The following is a 19,894-nucleotide window of genomic DNA, read 5'->3' on the forward strand; positions in this document are numbered from 1 at the left end:
TCCTGCTTTGAACGTTCCGCTATTAATTATTTAAGAGTTTTCAATTACGCGATACTTTATCGGTACATAATTAATTTGAACAGATTATTCAAACAATTTACAACTTAACCGGTCCATATATATTAACTCGGAAAACATGGTCGTTGCATAAACAAGTGAAGCTTATTGACTAAAATATCGAAGCATAGAATAAATTTTTGAATTGTAATGTTTGTTTCAGCTCAACCACCTGGTATTCCGGAGATCTGTAAAAAATCACTCACGTCTTGTCCATGCACCGGAGGATTGGAACTGTTCATTCTCGGGAAGAACTTTCTCAAAGACACTCGCGTGGTGTTCCAATTAGACAACGACGACCTATCGAGTAGCTTAGAACCGCACTGGGAGTGCGCGGTCCTACCCGACAAAGAGTTCCTGCAACAAACGCATCTGGTGTGCGTCGTACCCGCCTACAGACGGCAAGATCTGGCCCCCTCGGAAACGGTCTGCGTAAAATTATACGCGGTGTCTTCTGGCAAAACCAGCGAACCCCACACGTTCCTCTATACCGCTGTGTCCACGCCACCCGAGCCATCGATCGGCAAAGTCGAGCCCATAAGTCCACCTCTTTCCACAACGAGCGGCGAAACTACCCTCGCGACGTCCCCTGCAGCTGTGTCTCTGAACACGGGTGTAGCAGCGAACAGTAAGCCAGTTTCTACTCCCCGTGAACAATTCATGTATCTGACAAACCTAGTACTTCTCAATTTAACACAATTTATGCATTTTTTCAGCTCTAATGACCCAAGCAGCCGCGGGAGGACCGAGCTTCCTGTCCACCATGCAACCGCAACAACAACCATCTCAAACGACAGAGACTCTTAAGAGCGATCCGAGTCCGCCACCGGTAACAGCGTCTTCTCAAGTATCGTCGGTTATGATGTGGACCACTCAGAGTTCGAATTGCCAGAATTCACCGCCCGACGTAATGATGCCTCCGCCAGCGTTGGTAGCGAATCCAATTCTGAACCGTAGATCTTCGTCGAACCTTCAACTGATCATGCCGGACAACTTGAAGACAGAGGTGATAGACGAGAATAGCGAGAACAGTATGATCAGCGAGAACAGCATGCAGAGCATACCTACTCCGACTGCGAGTGGCTCGACGGGCACGAGTCCGCTGCAGCAGCTGGTTACCGAGAACTCGAGAGAAACGTCCCAGGCTAACATGATCAGATCGGTGCCAGTCACTTCGAACGGCTCCCCTGTCCAGGAAGCGGTGAATCTCCTCGGGGTTGTCGACATGATGCGGAATCAGCATTCGTTGTCGATGGTGACGACGCATCAGACCACCTACGGAGGTATGCACGAATCGTCTCAAGTCAAAGTTCTAAGTCCTCACCATATCAACAAAGACACTAACCCGATATTGACGACAGAAGGCAGCCCTAACGGAAGTCTTCAGGGTGGCGGTGTCGTTGATCTTCGTATGAAACACCATCAGTCGGAGTTTGGTGCTCTGTCGAACTTCGCCTCGTCGCCTAACGGGTCAGCGTTGCCCGCGCAGACTAATCATAGCCTGGAGAAATACCTGAACGATATCGAATCTAACGTTAAAGAGGTCGAGGATCAAGAGAACGGCTACGTGGCCAATATACAGCAACGAGCTTCCATTATCGCGACAGGACGACAGCCACAGCAAGGACAATCTTCCAGCATGATGGCACCTGCAACTCCAGGCGTAAAGTTGGACACTCTCGTTAATTCCGGGGCGGAAACCCATCAGATGGTGTCACCCCTTCGTACCGTGAACCCCAATAGCAGCACCATGATGACACACGTGAACCCGGTTAGCGATCACGAAACGATACCGAGTCCCCAACAGACTAGAACTAGCCCGACCATCCCTGTGAAGACTATGCTTCTCGAAGCGTTGATGCCGCCCCAAACCGTTCAGCCTATGACGTCGAACGTAGCGCCATCCGTCTCGCCTCCCGCATCGGTGGTGCAAGAGCAGACTGCTGGTGACAATTTACTCACAACCATCAACGCTGCCCTGATGCCGTCGATGCAAGAGCCGCCAGTCACAGCGACATGTACGTCGAACGCTACAGTTACGGTTCCGGCCCATAATTCGTTGCAAGTAACGAACGAGACAATGTCAACAGCGGCTGATCACATTCCCCAAATTCAAGGACTCATTCAGTCGGACGTTGTGGCGATGCAACAAGTCCAGCAAGTGGAGCAGGTTGTCGCGCAGGCACAGCAGCAAGTCGAACAGGTTGTCGCCCAGGCGCAGCAGCAAGCGGTACAAGCTGTTCAACAAGCTCAACAGCAAGTAGTACAGCACGTGGTGCAACATGCGCAGGTTGTTCAGCAGGCTGTGCAACAGGTGCAAGCGGTGCAACAGGTTCAAGCCGTGCCAGCAGTACAGCAGGCTGTGCAACAAGCCACCCAGGAGGCAGTGCAGCAAGCGGTGCAACAGGCAACTCAGGAGGTGGTGCAGCAGGTCCAAGCTGTACAGCAAGCGGTGCAGCAAGCGCAAGCTGCGCAAGCTATGCAACAGGCGGTGCAGCAGGACATAGGTTCCATGTTGAATCAGCCTGCTGGCTTTGTCGCCGAGGCTAGCTCTGCCCTCGCAAGCGGAGCAGCGCAGGAGCCATCGCAGCAGCGATTGACGACTGCCGCGGAACAAGCGATCAATAATGTAATTACAAATGCCACTCAGGATATTATCAACAATCGACCTATCACTACGACAACGGCACACGCAATCATCGCAACGAAGAATATATTGAACAGCGTGGCTACGCAAAGCGCGCAGTTAATGAACAGTGCTATGGAAGGTATTTTGCCTAAATCTCCTCCTAGCCAGAACAACATCGTCGAACAAGTCACGAGCAAGTCACCGCCGGTTGCTCTACCCGTGACACCCAACAGACAGAACGTAAACACACCTATAGCGAACGCGTCTGGCAACGCGGGTGGAACGACGATTAGGAAGCAAGAGGACGGTATGCTGCCTCAGGAGCTTACTTCGATGTCGGAGCACGATCTTTTGAGCTACATAAATCCCAGCTGTTTCGATCAAAGCGGTTTTCTTATGTAGTGGCGCCGCATTCTTGTCGTTAAAAATAAAACTGTACATTGTATTCGAGACGATCGGATACGAAACGAATTCACTAATTCCAGCCAGTTGAGTACGAGAAGTGTATATCCTTGGCTCGGTACGAATTCTATATCTGTGCCACATTGTCGTTTCAGACTTTGTATGTGATAGAAATGAAAATCCGCTTTTGTACGACGAATAATGGACGAAGTTTGCACCACCTTTCTAACGAAACGAAAACTATTATCATGTTAAGTAAGACGGGCGCACGAGAGCGCGACAATTAGGGTTTTCCTTTATTCTTCCTCTTTTTCTACGAGTTGTCGATTGTGATAATTCATTTTATTTATCTCTATCAATGCCTCTTGCGCATCCAGGTGCCTTTTCCCCTATTGTAAAGTATCTCGAATTGGTCTTTCTCTCGCAGTCAAGGAGCATCGTGAATACGAGATTGCGTGTGTATGTGTCCTAATAATCGACAATGTGCTGACCCCACTCAACTCTAAGTGGAGCCACGGAATTGAGTGTAGCAAAAGTTACGTTTCGCTGTACCTTAAAAGTAGACTATCCTGCGGTTCATCGATACATCCGTTCTTTTTGACTTGATTTCATTCTAACAAATGGATCATCTTGTTGTTTGACGTCGTTTCTATTATATTTCTAAGTATAATATATTTCGTATGTTGTTTAATAATTGAATCTTTTTGTTGCTAATTAATACCAATAATAGAATATTATGTGATTGCGTTGATGATGTTATCGATAACTAATAGACAAACGACAGAGAGATTATATTATATGTCGGTATGAAGAATAATTATTATAGAAGTATATATCATTGAGATATATATAATATATATTTTACGTTTACCCAAAGAGAGAAGCAGATGATCGGACAAAGTGAGCTTATTAAAAATATAACGAAGTCTATATTATATATTGTAACAAGTTACGCAAGGGTTCTCCCTTTTGTTCAAGATGAGGGGTGCTATGTACCGCGTGTACGAATACTCGCCAACATTATCTAGTAGGAGACAGATTTTATAATAAAATATTGAAACATTTATTGTCGTGATATGTCTTTGTAGCAAAATATATACATATATATTTTATATCGAGCATCTGTTACGTGTCACGTGTTTTAAAGGGTCGTTAAAAATAAGAGCATGAATGCTACATTAATGAAATAAACAAATCATTGTACTACGTGGTATGTACTTCGTGAAATTATTTGTAACATTTACTGTACACTGTACGCACATCTGTAGCGTTATCAGCTTAAACATTGAAAACGAAAATCATGAGCATGTATTATCATTTTACTTCTGTAAGTTGAATAAATGTTTCACAGCATTGCTTTTTCAATAATTTTTTTAATCAACATGGTTATGGCATTAGTTAATATTGAACGGTAATAAACTATATAACAATAACAAAAAGTTAATGTACTTTACATAACATTTACATAACATTTACAGTTAAGTACTTTACAATTGGGTTGTTTAATAATTTAATAAGTTATTACTTGAAATTAAATAATGTCATAAAATCTGCCATTTTCCTTTTTCGCCTTTTACTTTGCCTTCTTTTAGTAATTTATTTAGATGATGATATATATTGTAGGCTGCTGCTTCCCACATATTGCTCGTAGTTTCCTAAACATACAGAAATTTATATTACTTATTCTGTATTTCTAGTCTGCAATGTTAATTAAATAATGATTGTTACCGAGTATATATGTTTTACAATATCCATTTCAGACATTGTATTACTTCTTGAATTTTCTTGTAAAACTTCTAAAATTTCATTTTCTCTTTTCTGTCTATGTTCAATATAAAAATTAATACTGGCTATTGGATCTCTTATTACTGCCCCATGCCCAGGATAAATTATTTCTGGTTCCATTGCCAAAATTTTGTTCAGTGAAATCATGTAACTATGCAGATCTTCAAAAACAGCGGTTCTCTCTCCAAGAATACAATCCCCACTGAACAATACCCCATCTTCTTTTAACCAAAGAACTGCATGATCGCTTGTGTGTCCTGGAGTATACTCAATGCTAAGTTTAGCTCCTTCTACTTCCATTATTTGTTTATCCACCAATGCTTCCCAATTAACCAATTTTTCTGCTTCAGTCATGCCTTTATCTTCCAGAGATCTGGGTAATTTCCACACTCTACTATTTTCTGTAGGATTTAACATCTTTATCGTATTCAAAACAGGATTTACTCCACCTATGTGGTCACGATGCCAGTGTGTTATTATCAAGTGCTCTATTGTAGCTTTTTCTTCTTCTAATACTTGGTGCAATAATTTTATATACTCTGGGGCAGTTTTTGAGTCACCTGCATCAATTAATATACGTCTACAAAAGACATATTAAATAACCATACGTATTCTTCAACTACCTGAAAGTATAAAATTGATAACTGTTACCTATGTCCAGTGCCAACAAGGTAAGTATTCGTCCCTTGCAATGTCATGAGTCCTGGGTTGCATCCTAATATACGTATTACTTTTTTAGATAATCTTGATATCAAAGGCAAATCCATGAGAGGCTTCATAGTTATTATCTGTATACAAACTTCTTTGACGGATAGTGCAATACTGAACTACGATTTCTTGGATGACGATAAAACACGATTGGCATGATATCGTAATTTTGCAATAGCAGATAAACGCGTATTCACGGTTTTTAATAGATGACATAAAACTTTACGATCATCTGAGTATAGATTGATACAGATAATTACGCAAACTGTAAAATCCATGGACCTGCGGTCCGAAATTCATTTGAAATAAGTAACAACATCTTGCGGATAAATCCCGAAGCTCGAGCCACTGTATTATATATATGTATACCATGAATTTCATGGTTACATATATGTATTGTTTATTTCAATCGAAATCGTAGCAACAATGATTCTTGAATGTTGCTATTGATTCAGTCTTGTACATAATTAATAATAAATTATTTACAAATAGATAACAAACAATTGATGAACACAATTGCCTGCATTTAGTGGATGTTTTTAATTGAAATAAAATAATATGAGATGCGTTCCTTTTATTTCCCTGTATGCTTCTGTTTTTCTTCTGAGAGCTTGCTTTTTATTTAAATAACATTTTGTCCATTCCTGTTATGCATGAACGAGAAACTTCGTACGGGGAATTTCATTTTGTTACCGAATAACCAATGAACAACGATTGGATATTACGCGAGCGTATTGCATCAAGCGCCATTTGTTTGGACGCTTTTCGGTCAGTTGCATTCGGAAAGTGCAGCGGTCGGTATAGGACTAGAGGGATAAGATAAGGGACGCGCATTTTATTCGCGAAAAACGCACTGATTCGATTATGTGAGAAAACAAGTTGTGAAACAGAAAACGTAAGGATCACAATGCGTGAAAAATCGTGTTCACCGAGTCATTACCGTACCCCAAATAATCGCCTACCGTGCACATAAAAATCGCGTTATTTACGGCCATAAAGTAACAAGGATCGATTGTTAATTTGTAAAGGGAACAAAGGTTAAAGGAGCACGATGTCTCTGAGTGCGAGCGCTGAAAACTTATCATCAGAAGGGCAAGTAAGTGAACCACATTAATTGCTACTTTTCCTCGCGTGACTCATGCTGGACTTGTCATCGGATCACTACGTTCAATACACACGTTTTTTCGTGGATTGTTTGTTTCATATTACCGCAATTATTATTTCTCTTTAACTTTACAAAGACTTCTGTGTACAATACAAAATATATTCTCATAGAAATAAAAAAATGTTATACCACTATACACGTTTTTTCTTTAATCACTCTATTATACGTATATATTTATTCACGTATTCTTTAGTAAACATTCTGAGTATATTTCATGAACATGTTATTCGTTTAGTATACTGCCAGAATGAAATGTGAAACATTAGCATAAGCTCTTGTCTGCAATCAGTTCATTAGACTTGTACATCCACCCACTCCCATTATCATTCCAATACCCTTTCAATATTTTTTTTCTAAACAAAGCATATTATAATCGTGCATAGAACATTGCGCAACTATGTCCTTTAGTCTATATATTTTACATTGTCAAATACACAATTTGAATGAACAGTAGGTAGGTATAAGATAGACGGTCTTCTTATAATTAACAGAATAGCGAAAGGTGGAACATGTGCCTTGAACTGGCATTGGAGGGTGAACGTCTGTGCAAGGCTGGAGATTGCAAATCCGGGGTGGCATTCTTTCAAGCTGCAATCCAAGCCGGAACAGATGATTTGCGGATATTAAGTGCAATTTACAGCCAGTTGGGAAATGCATATTTTTACCTGGGAGATTATGTAAAAGCTATGAATTATCATAAATTAGATTTGACGCTTGCACGTAAAATGGGAGACAAATTAGGGGAAGCTAAATCCAGTGGAAACTTGGGAAATACACTGAAAGTTATGGGAAAGTTTGATGAAGCTATGATTTGTTGCAAAAGGCACTTGGAGATCTCTAGGGAAATTGGAGATAAGGTGTGTATAATTATATTGCACAGACTTATTTGTGATTTCTTATATTCCCTAATTATTCATGAACAAATATATATCATTACATAGCTTAGCGAAGGGAGAGCATTATACAACTTGGGAAATGTTTATCATGCTAAAGGGAAGCAAGCTGGCAGAGTAGGTCATCAAGATCCTGGAGAATTTTCTGAGGATGTCAGACAGTGTTTACAGCAAGCTGTATGCTATTATGAGTAAGAAAATCATGTCATCAATGTTTTGAAGTTGAAAAGTACAATATATCCAATGTGTAAATGGTACAAATTCTTTTATAGAGAAAATTTAGATTTAATGAAGGAATTGGAAGATTCTGCAGCACAAGGTAGAGCATGTGGAAATCTGGGAAATACATTTTACCTGTTGGGTGACTTTCAGCAAGCAATTTATTATCACAACGAGAGATTAAAAATTGCCAGGGAATTTGGAGACAAAGCTGCAGAGCGAAGAGCAAATAGTAATTTAGGAAACTCTCATATATTCCTTGGTGAATTTGAAAAGGCTGCACAACATTACAAGTATGTATCATCATTATGTTTCTTTATTTGTTTGATAAATTAATATACAATTAAAATTAAATACTACTTTAATCTAGGAGAACCTTAGATCTTGCACAAGACTTAGGAGACAGAGAAGTAGAAGCACAAGCATGTTACTCTTTAGGAAATACATATACTCTCCTTAGAGATTATCCAACTGCAATAGAATATCATTTGTGGCATCTTGAAATAGCGCAACAACTTAAAGATCGCGTAGGTGAAGGCCGCGCTTGTTGGTCTTTGGGTAATGCATATGCAGCAATGGGCAATCATGAAAAGGCATTACATTATGCCAATCTCCATTTAAATATATCAAAAGAACTTGAAGATCCCATGGGACAAGCTACAGCGCAAATGAACGTCGATGACTTACAAAAGATTTTGGGTCTGGAAAAAGGCCAACAAGAGAATAATAAAGAAAATATTGCGCATAAACTTTCAACCAATACAGGATCAAACGTTAATATATCATCACCATGTAGATATAGACTTAGACGTGAAAGTATGGACAATTTGGATCTTATCAAGGTAATTTAATTATATGAGTTGAATTTATAGGTAGTATTAAATCAATAATTGTAAATTTATAACATTATTAAAATTTGCATTCAGCTTACACCGGACGCAAAATTGAAAGAACAAGCCGAATCTCAAACAGACAAAAGTAATAACGTCACGTCACAGGTCAGTCAAAAAGAAGAAGATAGTTTCTTCGATCTTCTATCACGTTTTCAATCCGGCAGAATGGATGATCAACGTTGTACATTAAATACGAATCGCTGTCAGAAGTTTAGAACGATCACGCCTGAACCGTGCGATTCGGACGATAAGTATGTATTATAACAAATGACATTATTCGTTGTTACTATTATACATTAAAGTATATTGATTCCATTTTCAGAGACGGGGAAGATTTATTAGAACTCATTGCTGGAATGCAAAGTAAAAGAATGGATGAGCAACGGGTGACGTTGCCTTACTTACCTGGCTTAAATACTGATCAAGATGCTGATGATTCCTTCATTGAGATGCTTGTAAGGTGCCAGGTATGTACCGTACCTTACAGGAACTTTGTCATATGTGTGTGTATAGAGTTTAATGATTTATTTAAATAGGGTTCACGTTTGGAAGACCAACGGAGTCCTTTACCCGCGCCATCGACTGTGCAAGATGCAGAAGAGGAACACGGCCAAAGATCCAATGGAACTCAAGCAGGCTCGACAGTTCCCGAAGAAGATCTCTTTGCTTTAATTCAAAGACTTCAGGCGGGGCGAATGGAAGATCAAAGAGCTTCAGGACCTGGGAAAAACTTATTAAAACACTAATGGCGGAAAGCGACTTAAGAAAGAGCGCGTGAGGCCCTGTGGTACCACTATATGTTTGGAATTCTGCAACTTGTACACGCAATTCCATGTTTCGTTTAGTATTTACGAAAAGTTCAGTGCTTAATTTGACCATTTACAGTTTATGAAATCAAACTCTAGGAAACTGTAAGGTATTACCATACCGTCCATTGGTATTAGTTCTTTTATTACACTTTTCACTTGGAATCGAACTTTCTTTTTCATTACTTGAATGTCTGCAATATGGTGCCAAATGCTGTACATACGAGCCTAAGTAATGCGTTCAAACGCTCGGGATACGTTACGCAACGTTGGGTAGAGAATAATTTTATATTTAGTATTTTTCAAGTGTAATATCGTTTTACAGCATATAATAATTCATGATGAAAAAACTATTCATTCTTGACCAGAACAAATGTATGTCATTATGAGCACTGCCAGGCTGAGAGCATGAATGGCACGGACATTCCTTCTTAATAAAAGAGTTATCACATTATCGAGTATCGCGTGCCGAAGGTCTACCGATCCTGGCGTTATCTTTTACATATCAAACGTTATACAATTTATTTGGTCACAGATTATTTTTGCAAATGGCGGAAAAGTATGCTTTAGCGTACCGTCTGCTTACCTGGTGCCAAACATTGATGCGTTGGAAGCTAAATAATGAGGGTAAAGAAGGAAGTTGTTGGTCATTGTTACTCGTATATACCTTCGTGTATTTACTGTTTCTCTATTATACGTTGAAGAACGTACGTCGAAGCGGAGCGGTTTTCTCGGATCAATCGAATTGGTAACGCGTACAATTATAATAATTTATGACAAGCGTTACCATTTTTATCTTTCCATGTACTTCGCTCGTTCCAAGTATATGGAATGTTGATCGAGTATTTACGATGGGACTGGATCTGTTATGTATGATGTAATTGAATGAAAATTAATTCCAATAGCACCTAACCTAACTAATTAAATTGTACGGTAATAACGATACTCCAATGCGCTAACACTTATTAACGAAACTTAACTATATACAGGAGAATTTAATTTACACGGATTCTCTGACTTACAATCTGATACAGTGTAATGTATCGCCCGATCTCCTTGTGTTCCAAAAAACAATTTGAAATATGATAATACAGCGACACGTTCATTAGAGAAGCATATTCAATATTTCATTGAATACTCCATTATATTTATATCCTTAAACCTATCTGTCGGATAAGTAACTTATAAATTATTGTAAATTCTCGACGTTATTTATCTCTGAATACGTGATAAGATAATTATTAGAAAAGGAAATGTAACAAAAAACGCTTCAGTCAACAATTTTTAATGTACCTTTAAAAAAAATCAAACAAACAAAAAACCGAAAGGAAGAATGGAACATTGCCTTAATACTTATGAGATTCTATCGACGACCTAATAAGTGTGTGTTTTTAGACGTTAATAAAACACTTCACGCCTACTTGTATAAAACTAAAAAATTAACTATGAAACCGACTATAAAACTAAACCGAGCCTGATCGAGGGACTATAAAGCTATATCTTAAATATTGTTAAAGAGAACAAAAAAATAGTTATTTAGCATCGTACAAAATTGCAAACGAGGGCTAATGGTAATTCCTTGATGTACGAGTAGTGTTATTTTTCTTGTTGTTGGGAAAAATATATAACTGTGAACCAGCGAGTTAAACGTCGTTTTAACTGTGTAAACGTACAAGCTCGTCGCTCATCGTCATCATTAATAGGATTGATGTAAATATTGATTCGTTATTGAGTTGATATAATGAGAAAGAGACGGAGAGTGAGAAACAATTAAATTGAGAATATTATTTTTTGTAGAAGTTACATTTGTACTGGATTATATATCTTCCATACGTTTAGTTTCTTAACGAGTGCGATGGCATTTTTTATAAAAATCTGTTTTTGACGTAGATTCGCATTTCATCTTCATATAGTTATGTATAATACAAAGATTCAATAAATATATACTTTTTTCAGAATTCACACAAGAGTCGTAAAAATGAATCTTAAAGTCTCGAGGGCTTTAAGATCATTTTAACGCCTCTATAATTAATTTCCCTTCACCTTTCACTCGGAACAATTCTTACATCGTGTTTACATTAATTATTATCGATTTATAAAAAGAACTAGCGTTGCATTCGTCAATAGTAGCGAGTTTCAGATATGTCTGCAAAATCCAAGAGAGCTGCAGAATCTGAATTTGAAGCTTCTATTACCGTCGATTCCATATTATGGCAAGAATGGTCTGACGCAGCGTTAAATAAAGAAAATTGGGGATCTCCTAAAAGTAACCAGTATTAGAATACGTCTTTTCAGAGCTTTATTCGTATCATTAATCGTAGGTGACACGAACGGTTTGTTTCTGGACACGCAACTGGTTCAGCTACCACCGTCTTTGACCCCATACTCGTGGATAAGACCAAAGAACTTGAGAAATTTAACCGTAGGTTAAACTTTTTAAATTAGTCCTTGTGTTAGTATTTCAAATTTCTTATTTTATTTTTAAAGAAATCACAGGATGTACTTTTAACGTTTATCGTTAATTCTTTTTTTTTTTATTTTTTACTTTCGAACTGTGTTTATCATTTTAGTCATTCAAATAATTGTAACGTTTGTATTTTTTAATCATTAATAAAAGCAATAAATTGAAAATAAATTTAGGAACCGTTAACATTGTTCGTCGCCAACCCTGAATATCCAGATCTAATTACAAACAACAAACATATATTGCACAGTGAGGTAAATTGAACTTTACATACTTCTATGAGAGTTCTAATTCTTGCGTATAAAATAGTACGAGCCAGAATTGGTACATGACTCAAGAAGAAGCTCGCGTGTAATCGTGGTTAAATAAAGAGCAACTTTCAGTTCGCGCGATGGTTTATCTCTGCGTTAATAAACCTGCAGTATTGCGGTCGAGATGGATTGGAAATAAGTGGCGAGAACGGTAATTTCATTTGGAATGGACGGTACCAATCTTGGAAAGGCTGGATGAATGTGTATTCCATGTGCAAAGCTGGTAAAGGGACGCAACATCGGCCTATCGTGAATCCAAATGGTATTCTCAATGATTTTTCAACCCCAACATATTATAATATATCCAATTAAAATTATGCCAATATATTTTAAAGTTACTCTATTTCACTCCAAAAAGAAAAATAATTACATCTCAGATCTGTGGTCAGAAATTATTCTCGTTATTATTTTTTGTCTTCTAATACTATTACCATTATAATAATAATAATAGTTTTCAATCCTCTATCCTCCTATTTATTTTATTATTTTTCTCCGCTACTTTCTTTTGCAAGAAATTAACCGTGAATTCATTTAAAATTTAAAATGCGCAATAAATATATTTTATATAAGGAAAGTACATCGTAAGACTGTACTTTCTGGGAGCATGGCGTCGTATCGTAGTGGATGACATGATACCAGTGAACGTCGAAGGGTTGCCGGTCTTACCTCGGACTGCTAACGATCATGAATTGTGGCCAATGCTTCTTTCGAAGGCTTTGCTGAAACTCTGCTCCCTGACGTGGTCTCGACATCGTGAAATCGTAGATTTTCATCCTGTCAGCTGTCTAACTGGTAAAACGCGAGTAGTAGCATCAAATCGTAACGGATGAAACACAAACCTTTTGACGATGGATTTTCTAATAAAAGAAAAAGAACAAAATCTGGCAATAATTGCTATAAAGTATCTGAAATTGTACTTGCAACTAATTTAAATAATTTACATAAGAGTAAAATCTAAAGCAGAGATAATTTAGATCGCATTTTATAAATATTATAAAGAGCCAGAGTTCTATTATTATTTAAAAATCAATATCTTCGTGTTTTCACGATGTAATTGCAATTTTCTATGCAACTCAGGATGGGTCTGTTTACGATTGAAGATCGACTACCTGTCTCCCAGAGACAAATGGGATTTTCTGAGAAAGTATGCGGACCACTTCGAATGGGAACCGGAAGCCACGGAACAGGAGAGTCAGTGTTGCTCCTGCGTCGATTGTATTTATTGTTCTTACAATCCGTTTGTAGTTTCAACGTTTTGGTAACAGATGTTTCGAAGTCCAAGATGAGCAGCGATGGAAAGAAGTCCAAGGACACTGTACGGACCAAAAAGTCCAAGGAGACCGAGAAGTCGAGGAAGACTAGGAGCACCGATCGGTCGAAGAAGTCGAAGGACAGCAGTCCATCGAAAAAATCCAAGGATCGCGTTAAAAAGCAAACAGCGTTGAGCAAACCGCAACCAGTCACCTTGTTTCTCGGTTTGGATAATATGAAGACGCTATCTTCCGAGGCAGTGCCTGGTTTGTCTCCCTGTTGGAGCCATTTTGTTTACGTTGCCCAGACTCGCGACCTCCCTCTGGACCCTAAAGACGTATATCATCCAATCTTGTGACAAATTCGCTTTCAATTTATTTAATTGATTCCGTTTACGATATTAACCCTTTGCACTCGAAAGGTGACTCTCAGTCACCATTAGGTTTCACGCAGCAAATCTACAATACCTAATGTTTCTTTAGGTTTAATTTCTTTGCAGCTCGAAGTGTCAATAAAATGATTGTCGACGAGGTAAAGGTGACCTTATTCTCAAATCTAGGTAGCTTAGAATTCATGGCAATAGAATGCTAAGAAACATCTCGAGTTGTTGGCGGATACCAGAAAAAAAGGCCTCGAGTGCAAAGGTTTAAACCAGCCACATTTAATTAAAATAATCATGCTACACGTCACAGATGAAGCCACCTCTGACGAGATGGAAACTCTATCGTTGGCTAAAGTGGGCTATCGAGGAGGGTATAATCGATCCAGTCGAGTATTTCGTCCCGATTCGCTCCCTGAAAGTTGTCAGCCCCCTGAAAACCCTCGAGAAGAGCGTCATCGACAGATTCAACGACGCAGATATGGAAGAACACCTCCAAAAAGAAGAAATCGATCGCGGAACCACTTCAGAGAAATCTGATCGGAAGAGAAAACATCGCGATAAGTCGAAAGAATCCTCAGGAAAGACGTCGAAAAAATCCTCGAAGAAGACACCAAAAGATTCCCAAAAGAAGACTTCGGAAGACCTCCCAGTGGACATTAGTTTCTGGGTAGACTTCAACAAAATGGAGCCCTACGTGAGGGACGTCCATTTCTTCTACAAACTAGATTTATTTCAATACACTGCAAAGGTCTCGGATCGTTTAACCAGCAGGCTGCAGGATCACCGATCAGAGACGAAGAAAGGTAGCAGAACGGGTAGCAAAAGAAGCTCTCCGTCCAAAGAACCAGACTTCGTCGACGTCCACTGTTGGCCCCAGAAAATGTCTCCAACCAGAAACGAACCTCTGTACATCTTCACCGACTCCCTAGAAGAGAAGTTCTTTCTCGTCGACTTCTCCACGTTCCAGGTTCGCGTCGATCCGCGAGCATCGACAGTTCCCATGTCAGGTGAAGGCGACAGAAAAACGAGCTCTTCGAGTATACCAGTGGTGGACGAGGATTATCTGATCGTGGAGAAGCACAACTGGTTCCGCAGGCCGAAGAAGACCTACAGCTTGGTTTACATACAGACTGCTGGAACGAGGTCAACGGTGATGGAGTTGAAGCCGGGAAGACATCTGCTGCGAGTGTACTGTCGCTCGGAGTCTAATTGCTTCCTAACGATTTCATCGGACACGAGCTTCCAGCTGGGAGATCGAAGGAGGATGTACCAACTGATGTCCATCGAGTCCGAGACGATCGATCGAGCGGTGAGGCACATCAGCAACTCGGTGAGCAGAGCCTATCAATCGTTCGGCACCGAGACGTACCAGGAAGCTTTGATGGCGTACTACGACAGCTACATGCCACCACCTGAGAACATCCGGAACAGAAGCAAAGCCTTCTACGACAACATCCACGAGTGCTTCATCGACGAACAAGTGCAGCTGATCAGAAAGATCTTACCTGCAGACCAATTGCCAGGAGTTTTGTGGTCGTTGAGGGTGTTCTTCCTGAACCCTATAATTGGCATGCAGTGCTTCAACCCTATGTTAATGATGCTGAAGAACATGCGGGAATCGACAACGACGAAATATTCGACAAACTTTTCTCAGGAACGATTCAATCATGGTAATCCCGTTGATCACCACGCTGCGACTATCATTCAGTCGTTCTTTAAAATGCTGATGATCAGAAAGTACAGGAGGATCCACGATCCCAGCCACGCGCAACATCAACTGGTTCTAGAGAACCTGGCGAAGGTGGCGGAGTTGTTCGATTATAATAAGCGAGAATCCTTAGCCGCACAGATGTTAAGGAACATACTGAGGCAATTCGACAGACTTCAGGACGTGTATCCTTGCACCAGAGACTTCGAGTACACGCTCCAGGTGCAAGAACTGACTGGGACTCTGGGAAACGTGAAGTCGAACCAGTGGCTGCCTATGGCAAGGTTCACGGTGAATCCCCGTATCACCGAGACCGTTTTCGCAGGCGTGGATCTGTTCGTCGATGTACCTAGGTACAGTGTCCGAGTCTTCGACAACGAGACCGAGCACGAGATGTTAAGAGTGGTGAACAACGTGGTCCCAACTCGCTACCACCATACTAGCCTAGGGTACACGATCTTCGGTTATGGCTGGAGCGAGGAGAAGGTGTTCGAGGAGCTCACTTGGACGATGACCATAATCACCATGAAGGGGCAGCCAGTGTTCTACTCTGCCAACGACGAAACTTCGCCATCCGCGATTACGCTCCCTCTTCTAGTCACCGAAGAGCTGTCCAACGTTTACATACCAAACGCGAGCAAGTACATTTCGAAGTGGATCGTTAAGGTAGCGAGTCCCACCTTGGCATCTTTCAGGTTGAGGACGTCCTACGATAAAGTGAAGATCAAGTTCAGGGTGACGGACGAGAAGGGTAGAGTCTTGACCCAGGTGAAGGGAACGTCGGTGGTCATTCTGCCGGTTGCGTATTTGGGGCTGCAACGAGAGGAAAGTCAAATGCAGGTGAACGTGGAGAACAATGTTGAGGGCAGCCATCTTGGTAGGATCGGGGCTAATCACGATAAGCTTTCGAATGGCGACGAAAGCTACAGCATAGGGGACACTGTGGAGGAAAAGCTCGAGTCTAAAGTTAGTCAGGAGTCGATGAGTCGTCGAACGTATTACGCGGAAGCTTTCGTCCTGGAGGACAGCTGGCCCTTGACGAAGTCAGAGTGGGCTGCTGTGATGGAGATCAAGTCGAAGGTCACGGGCTCTATCGCGAAAACGAAATCGTCCGTTTCGATTACGAATAAAGTATCCAAGTCTGATGGTTCGAGGACCAGAAAGGGTTCGAAGCAGTCCGTGGACGGAGGTCAGGCTGTGGAGACTCCTCGTTGGGTTCTTCAAGTTGTCACTGATTCTGGGAGCGGTTTAGAGGTATCGTTTTGTTTCACGGATTTTTGGATTTTTTTCAGAGATATTATTACTGTAGCAATTTAAGCTTTTATGTTACAATAAATGCCTCCGTATGATAAAATAAAGTACTGAATTGTTATATGTACACATTTATTGAATAACATTCTTTTAACGATTGGTTCAATTAACAGATAACCCAAGACAGAACGAAAGAGAAGCAGATAGCTCAGATGAAGGAAGCCTGGGCGAAGGAGAACCCTGACAGCCTGCAACGCGGGCGAGAGCTCAGAGAAGCCTTCATTGCTAAACACGAGATCCCGCCGGAAGCTTCGACCGTTGAAGGTATCAAGAAGTCGTCTACTCAGACCGTAAAGTTCTCCACGAAGAGGGCCAGTAGGGGAACGGTTGTGGACTGTTGCCTGGAGACTTCAGCGACCAAGATCGAGAAAAGGACGACGAAACCGTGTCAGTCGCTTCGAAGACTTCCTGCGGTGGATCTGTCGTCCTATAAGATCAAGGAGGACGAAGAGGAGGTCTCGTGGCTGAAGACATCGCACGACGAAGAGGTCCTGAGCAACATCCGTGCGTTGAACATCATCTACGCTGAAGAAGACTATAACCACGTTCTGGAAGAGATGAATGGCCTGTTGAAAAGCAGGAGAAAGAGGTATCGCGAGCTCTTCGGAAAGCACAAGGATTCATTCTGGGAGAAGAGAGCTTTATTGGAGGACGTGTACGATGCCAGGAAGGCGTACATCGGTACCACCAAGTCGGTGAGCGTTCAGAGTACCAAGAGGAGTGCGAGGAGTAAGAAGAGTACGAAATCGAAGAAAGTTTAAGTTACTTATCACTCGTTTTAACTAGGTTTCATTTAAAAATTTTTAAATTTTTCCGGACTTTTTGTTTAAACGAATAGCCATTTAGCGGTGAATAACCCGAACTAATTCTCGGAGTATGATCAGCGCCTCTCTCGGGAAAACGCTCAAGTTTGTCCTCGAATAGTCAACGCTAGATGGCGCTATTTATTTATTTTAAATGTAAAATTAAGAGTTCAGGGTTACAAAATGATTCTCATTCATATTTTGATATCGGAATAATTGTCCACCTATTTATTTTGTAATATAAATATAAAAAAAAAGCTATAATTACCTCTATCGCGCTCTACCGGGAAGACGCTCAAGTTTGTCGCCGATTAGTTTGGCTTGATCGCTACTAGATGCCGATACAGGTATTCTTACAGTTTTTTTTTTTTATATATATCCAAAAACAAATAGATGGACAATAATTGCAATATTAAAATATAAATGGGAATCATTTTGTAACCTTGAACTTTTAATTTTTTAATTACAATAAATAAATGACTTAATCTAGCGTTGGCAGAGGGAACTATTCGAGGACAAACTTGAGCGTTTTCCCGATAGAGACGCTGACCATAACTCCGAAATTAGTTCTGGATGTTCACCGCTAGATGGCGACACAATCTCAGGCGGGAAATTTGAATTCCTTTTATTTAATTAAAGTTTATTCCCAGTACCTGTAGATACTATTGAGTAGTTTAAAAGATTAATACATTAATCACTCTGTTTTTTACTGTCGACCTGTCTCGGCTTCGCCTGGGAGCAATTTTGAATTTTCTACCAAACTACTTTGTAACCAAGTTCATATAAGATTTCTTTACGGACGACATTAGTCGTTTTTTATTTTAATGTCAACACGAAGAAACCACGGAATTTATTTTATACTACATAAAGATGTATAGCATGGTCTGGGTCTTTGTTAAATAGGGTCATATTCCTTTTAGTAATAGAATAAATAAACGTATCATGAACAGTCTAAATAATTATATGACTGCGTATTCACCATAATTTTAGGATAGGTTGATATTAAACTGTAAACATCAGAATGGATGCTATGACTTGAAAGTTAACTAACTGTATTTTGCATGTTATAGTTAAGTATCGAGGGAAATAAATGATTTCGTTACATAATTTATGCATCGTAGTATCAGATGTACGACGCGAACGAAGTATTTACTTGCCTAATAGCAAAGCTGTTCATTTAGTAGTTCTCTATAAATATTTTTTATCGAACAATGACGCAGTGCGTTTCCAAGAGCATAAGGAACTCGAACAGAAGCTGTTCTTTGCATATTCTCTGGTAGTTCATCGCGTGGATCGTCGACGGGGCATCTTTTAATGATGCTTCTCCACTCACCTTGGAAAAGAAAAGCACGCCGATCCATTCCGTTCATTTTTCATCCGGGACCAGTCCTCAACGCTTGGAAAGATTATTGCAAAAGTATAGGAGACGCAAGGGAAGAGGTCTAGGTTAAACACAAAAACAAGTACAGCGCTCCACAGCGACGATACCATTTTACTTCGATGCGTATCGTATACTCTTCTGTATTTTAGTTTCCTTTATTGAACAATTTGCAATCCAGTTACAACAAACTAATTTTAAGTAACGGCGTTCATGTGTTACGAAATTGGAATACTACACAGTTATAATTCTTGATATAATATGCAAACTAGATCAACGCATATTCACAATTACACTGCGAATGTTCAGTGCGGAGGAAGAAGCTAATATATTAAAAAAATTCATTCCCTATTACAACAGCTGTTTCCAAAAATTGTGGTAAAATCATTCTTACTGAGTAATTTTGAGTACACGAGTTACATTGACCAGTTCGGTAGTTTTACCAAAAAAAAATTAAAATCTTTGCTACGAATTGTTTCACTTTTCAGTCCACTTCGTCCTTACGAACTGACCTACTATGAGAACAGGAAAACTAAACGTTTACGAAACGTGCTGTACGAAGGTGCATCGGTGCGCGTTGATTACAGGTGCATGGACGTTGCAGGCTATTCACAGCGGTCGTGCAACCGGTAGCGCTTTGCTTCGTCGACCGGTAGTCACTGTCGATCGTGTTTGTTAGCCGATCTCGTATGTTGCGGGACGAATTACGATCAGGGTGGTACGGCCGCC

General features: G+C 40.2%; 4 protein-coding genes across 8 annotated transcripts in view; 3 read left to right on the top strand and 1 right to left on the bottom strand.

The window, feature by feature from the left end:
* Positions 1-4,441, top strand: part of LOC128878990 (nuclear factor of activated T-cells 5) — a 57,267-nt gene extending 52,826 nt beyond the window's left edge. For 2 of the 4 annotated variants that reach the window (XM_054127738.1, XM_054127737.1), the window contains exons 5-6: positions 221-685; positions 774-4,441. In XM_054127738.1, coding sequence (XP_053983713.1) covers positions 221-685; positions 774-3,088 — 2,780 coding nt within the window. In that variant the 3' untranslated portion in view covers positions 3,089-4,441. The remainder of the gene's footprint in view (positions 1-220; positions 686-773) is intronic. The other 2 variants (XM_054127740.1, XM_054127739.1) reach the window with 2 other exon arrangements.
* Positions 4,442-4,512: 71 nt separating this feature from the next.
* LOC128878992 (beta-lactamase-like protein 2 homolog) lies at positions 4,513-5,872 on the bottom strand. Its single transcript, XM_054127743.1, has 3 exons — positions 5,525-5,872; positions 4,817-5,453; positions 4,513-4,743 (listed from the first exon to the last, which is right to left on the bottom strand). The coding sequence occupies exons 1-3, from the start codon at positions 5,650-5,652 to the stop codon at positions 4,630-4,632; spliced, it is 879 nt and encodes a 292-aa protein (XP_053983718.1). The 5' UTR covers positions 5,653-5,872; the 3' UTR covers positions 4,513-4,629.
* A 449-nt stretch (positions 5,873-6,321) lies between these two features.
* Positions 6,322-11,515, top strand: LOC128878991 (G-protein-signaling modulator 2). The gene is made up of 8 exons (XM_054127742.1): positions 6,322-6,677; positions 7,238-7,603; positions 7,688-7,830; positions 7,912-8,151; positions 8,229-8,700; positions 8,785-9,002; positions 9,074-9,218; positions 9,288-11,515. The coding sequence occupies exons 1-8, from the start codon at positions 6,633-6,635 to the stop codon at positions 9,495-9,497; spliced, it is 1,839 nt and encodes a 612-aa protein (XP_053983717.1). The 5' UTR covers positions 6,322-6,632; the 3' UTR covers positions 9,498-11,515.
* A 296-nt stretch (positions 11,516-11,811) lies between these two features.
* Positions 11,812-18,810, top strand: LOC128878030 (uncharacterized). Of its 2 annotated transcripts, XM_054125814.1 has the most exons (6): positions 11,812-12,594; positions 12,903-13,124; positions 13,410-13,523; positions 13,598-13,849; positions 14,276-16,927; positions 17,098-18,810. In XM_054125814.1, exons 5-6 carry the CDS (start codon positions 14,276-14,278, stop codon positions 17,743-17,745), a joined length of 3,300 nt encoding a protein of 1,099 aa, XP_053981789.1. In that variant the 5' UTR covers positions 11,812-12,594; positions 12,903-13,124; positions 13,410-13,523; positions 13,598-13,849; the 3' UTR covers positions 17,746-18,810. The 2 variants fall into 2 exon arrangements, with proteins under 2 accessions (XP_053981789.1, XP_053981790.1); XM_054125815.1 differs by lacking the exons at positions 11,812-12,594; positions 12,903-13,124; positions 13,410-13,523; positions 13,598-13,849 and having other exon boundaries at positions 14,106-16,927.
* The last annotated feature ends 1,084 nt before the right edge of the window (positions 18,811-19,894 follow it).

Source organism: Hylaeus volcanicus, chromosome 6, assembly GCF_026283585.1.
Source record: "Hylaeus volcanicus isolate JK05 chromosome 6, UHH_iyHylVolc1.0_haploid, whole genome shotgun sequence".
NCBI classification, from domain to species: Eukaryota; Metazoa; Arthropoda; class Insecta; order Hymenoptera; family Colletidae; genus Hylaeus; species Hylaeus volcanicus.

What these genes read in the sequence shown, in the direction of transcription:
- LOC128878992 (XM_054127743.1), bottom strand. Translation starts at nt 5,652, where the DNA reads ATGAAGCCTCTCATGGATTTGCCTTTGATATCAAGATTATCTAAAAAA. An exon ending in CTTGTTGGCACTGGACATAG is followed by an intron (nt 5,454 to 5,524) that starts GTAACAGTTATC and finishes TGTCTTTTGTAG; the next exon opens with ACGTATATTAATTGATGCAG. An exon ending in TTGTAAAACATATATACTCG is followed by an intron (nt 4,744 to 4,816) that starts GTAACAATCATT and finishes CTGTATGTTTAG; the next exon opens with GAAACTACGAGCAATATGTG.
- LOC128878030 (XM_054125814.1), top strand. Translation starts at nt 14,276, where the DNA reads ATGAAGCCACCTCTGACGAGATGGAAACTCTATCGTTGGCTAAAGTGG. An exon ending in ATTCTGGGAGCGGTTTAGAG is followed by an intron (nt 16,928 to 17,097) that starts GTATCGTTTTGT and finishes TTCAATTAACAG; the next exon opens with ATAACCCAAGACAGAACGAA.
- LOC128878991 (XM_054127742.1), top strand. Translation starts at nt 6,633, where the DNA reads ATGTCTCTGAGTGCGAGCGCTGAAAACTTATCATCAGAAGGGCAA. An exon ending in AAGGCTGCACAACATTACAA is followed by an intron (nt 8,152 to 8,228) that starts GTATGTATCATC and finishes ACTTTAATCTAG; the next exon opens with GAGAACCTTAGATCTTGCAC. An exon ending in AGATGCTTGTAAGGTGCCAG is followed by an intron (nt 9,219 to 9,287) that starts GTATGTACCGTA and finishes TTATTTAAATAG; the next exon opens with GGTTCACGTTTGGAAGACCA.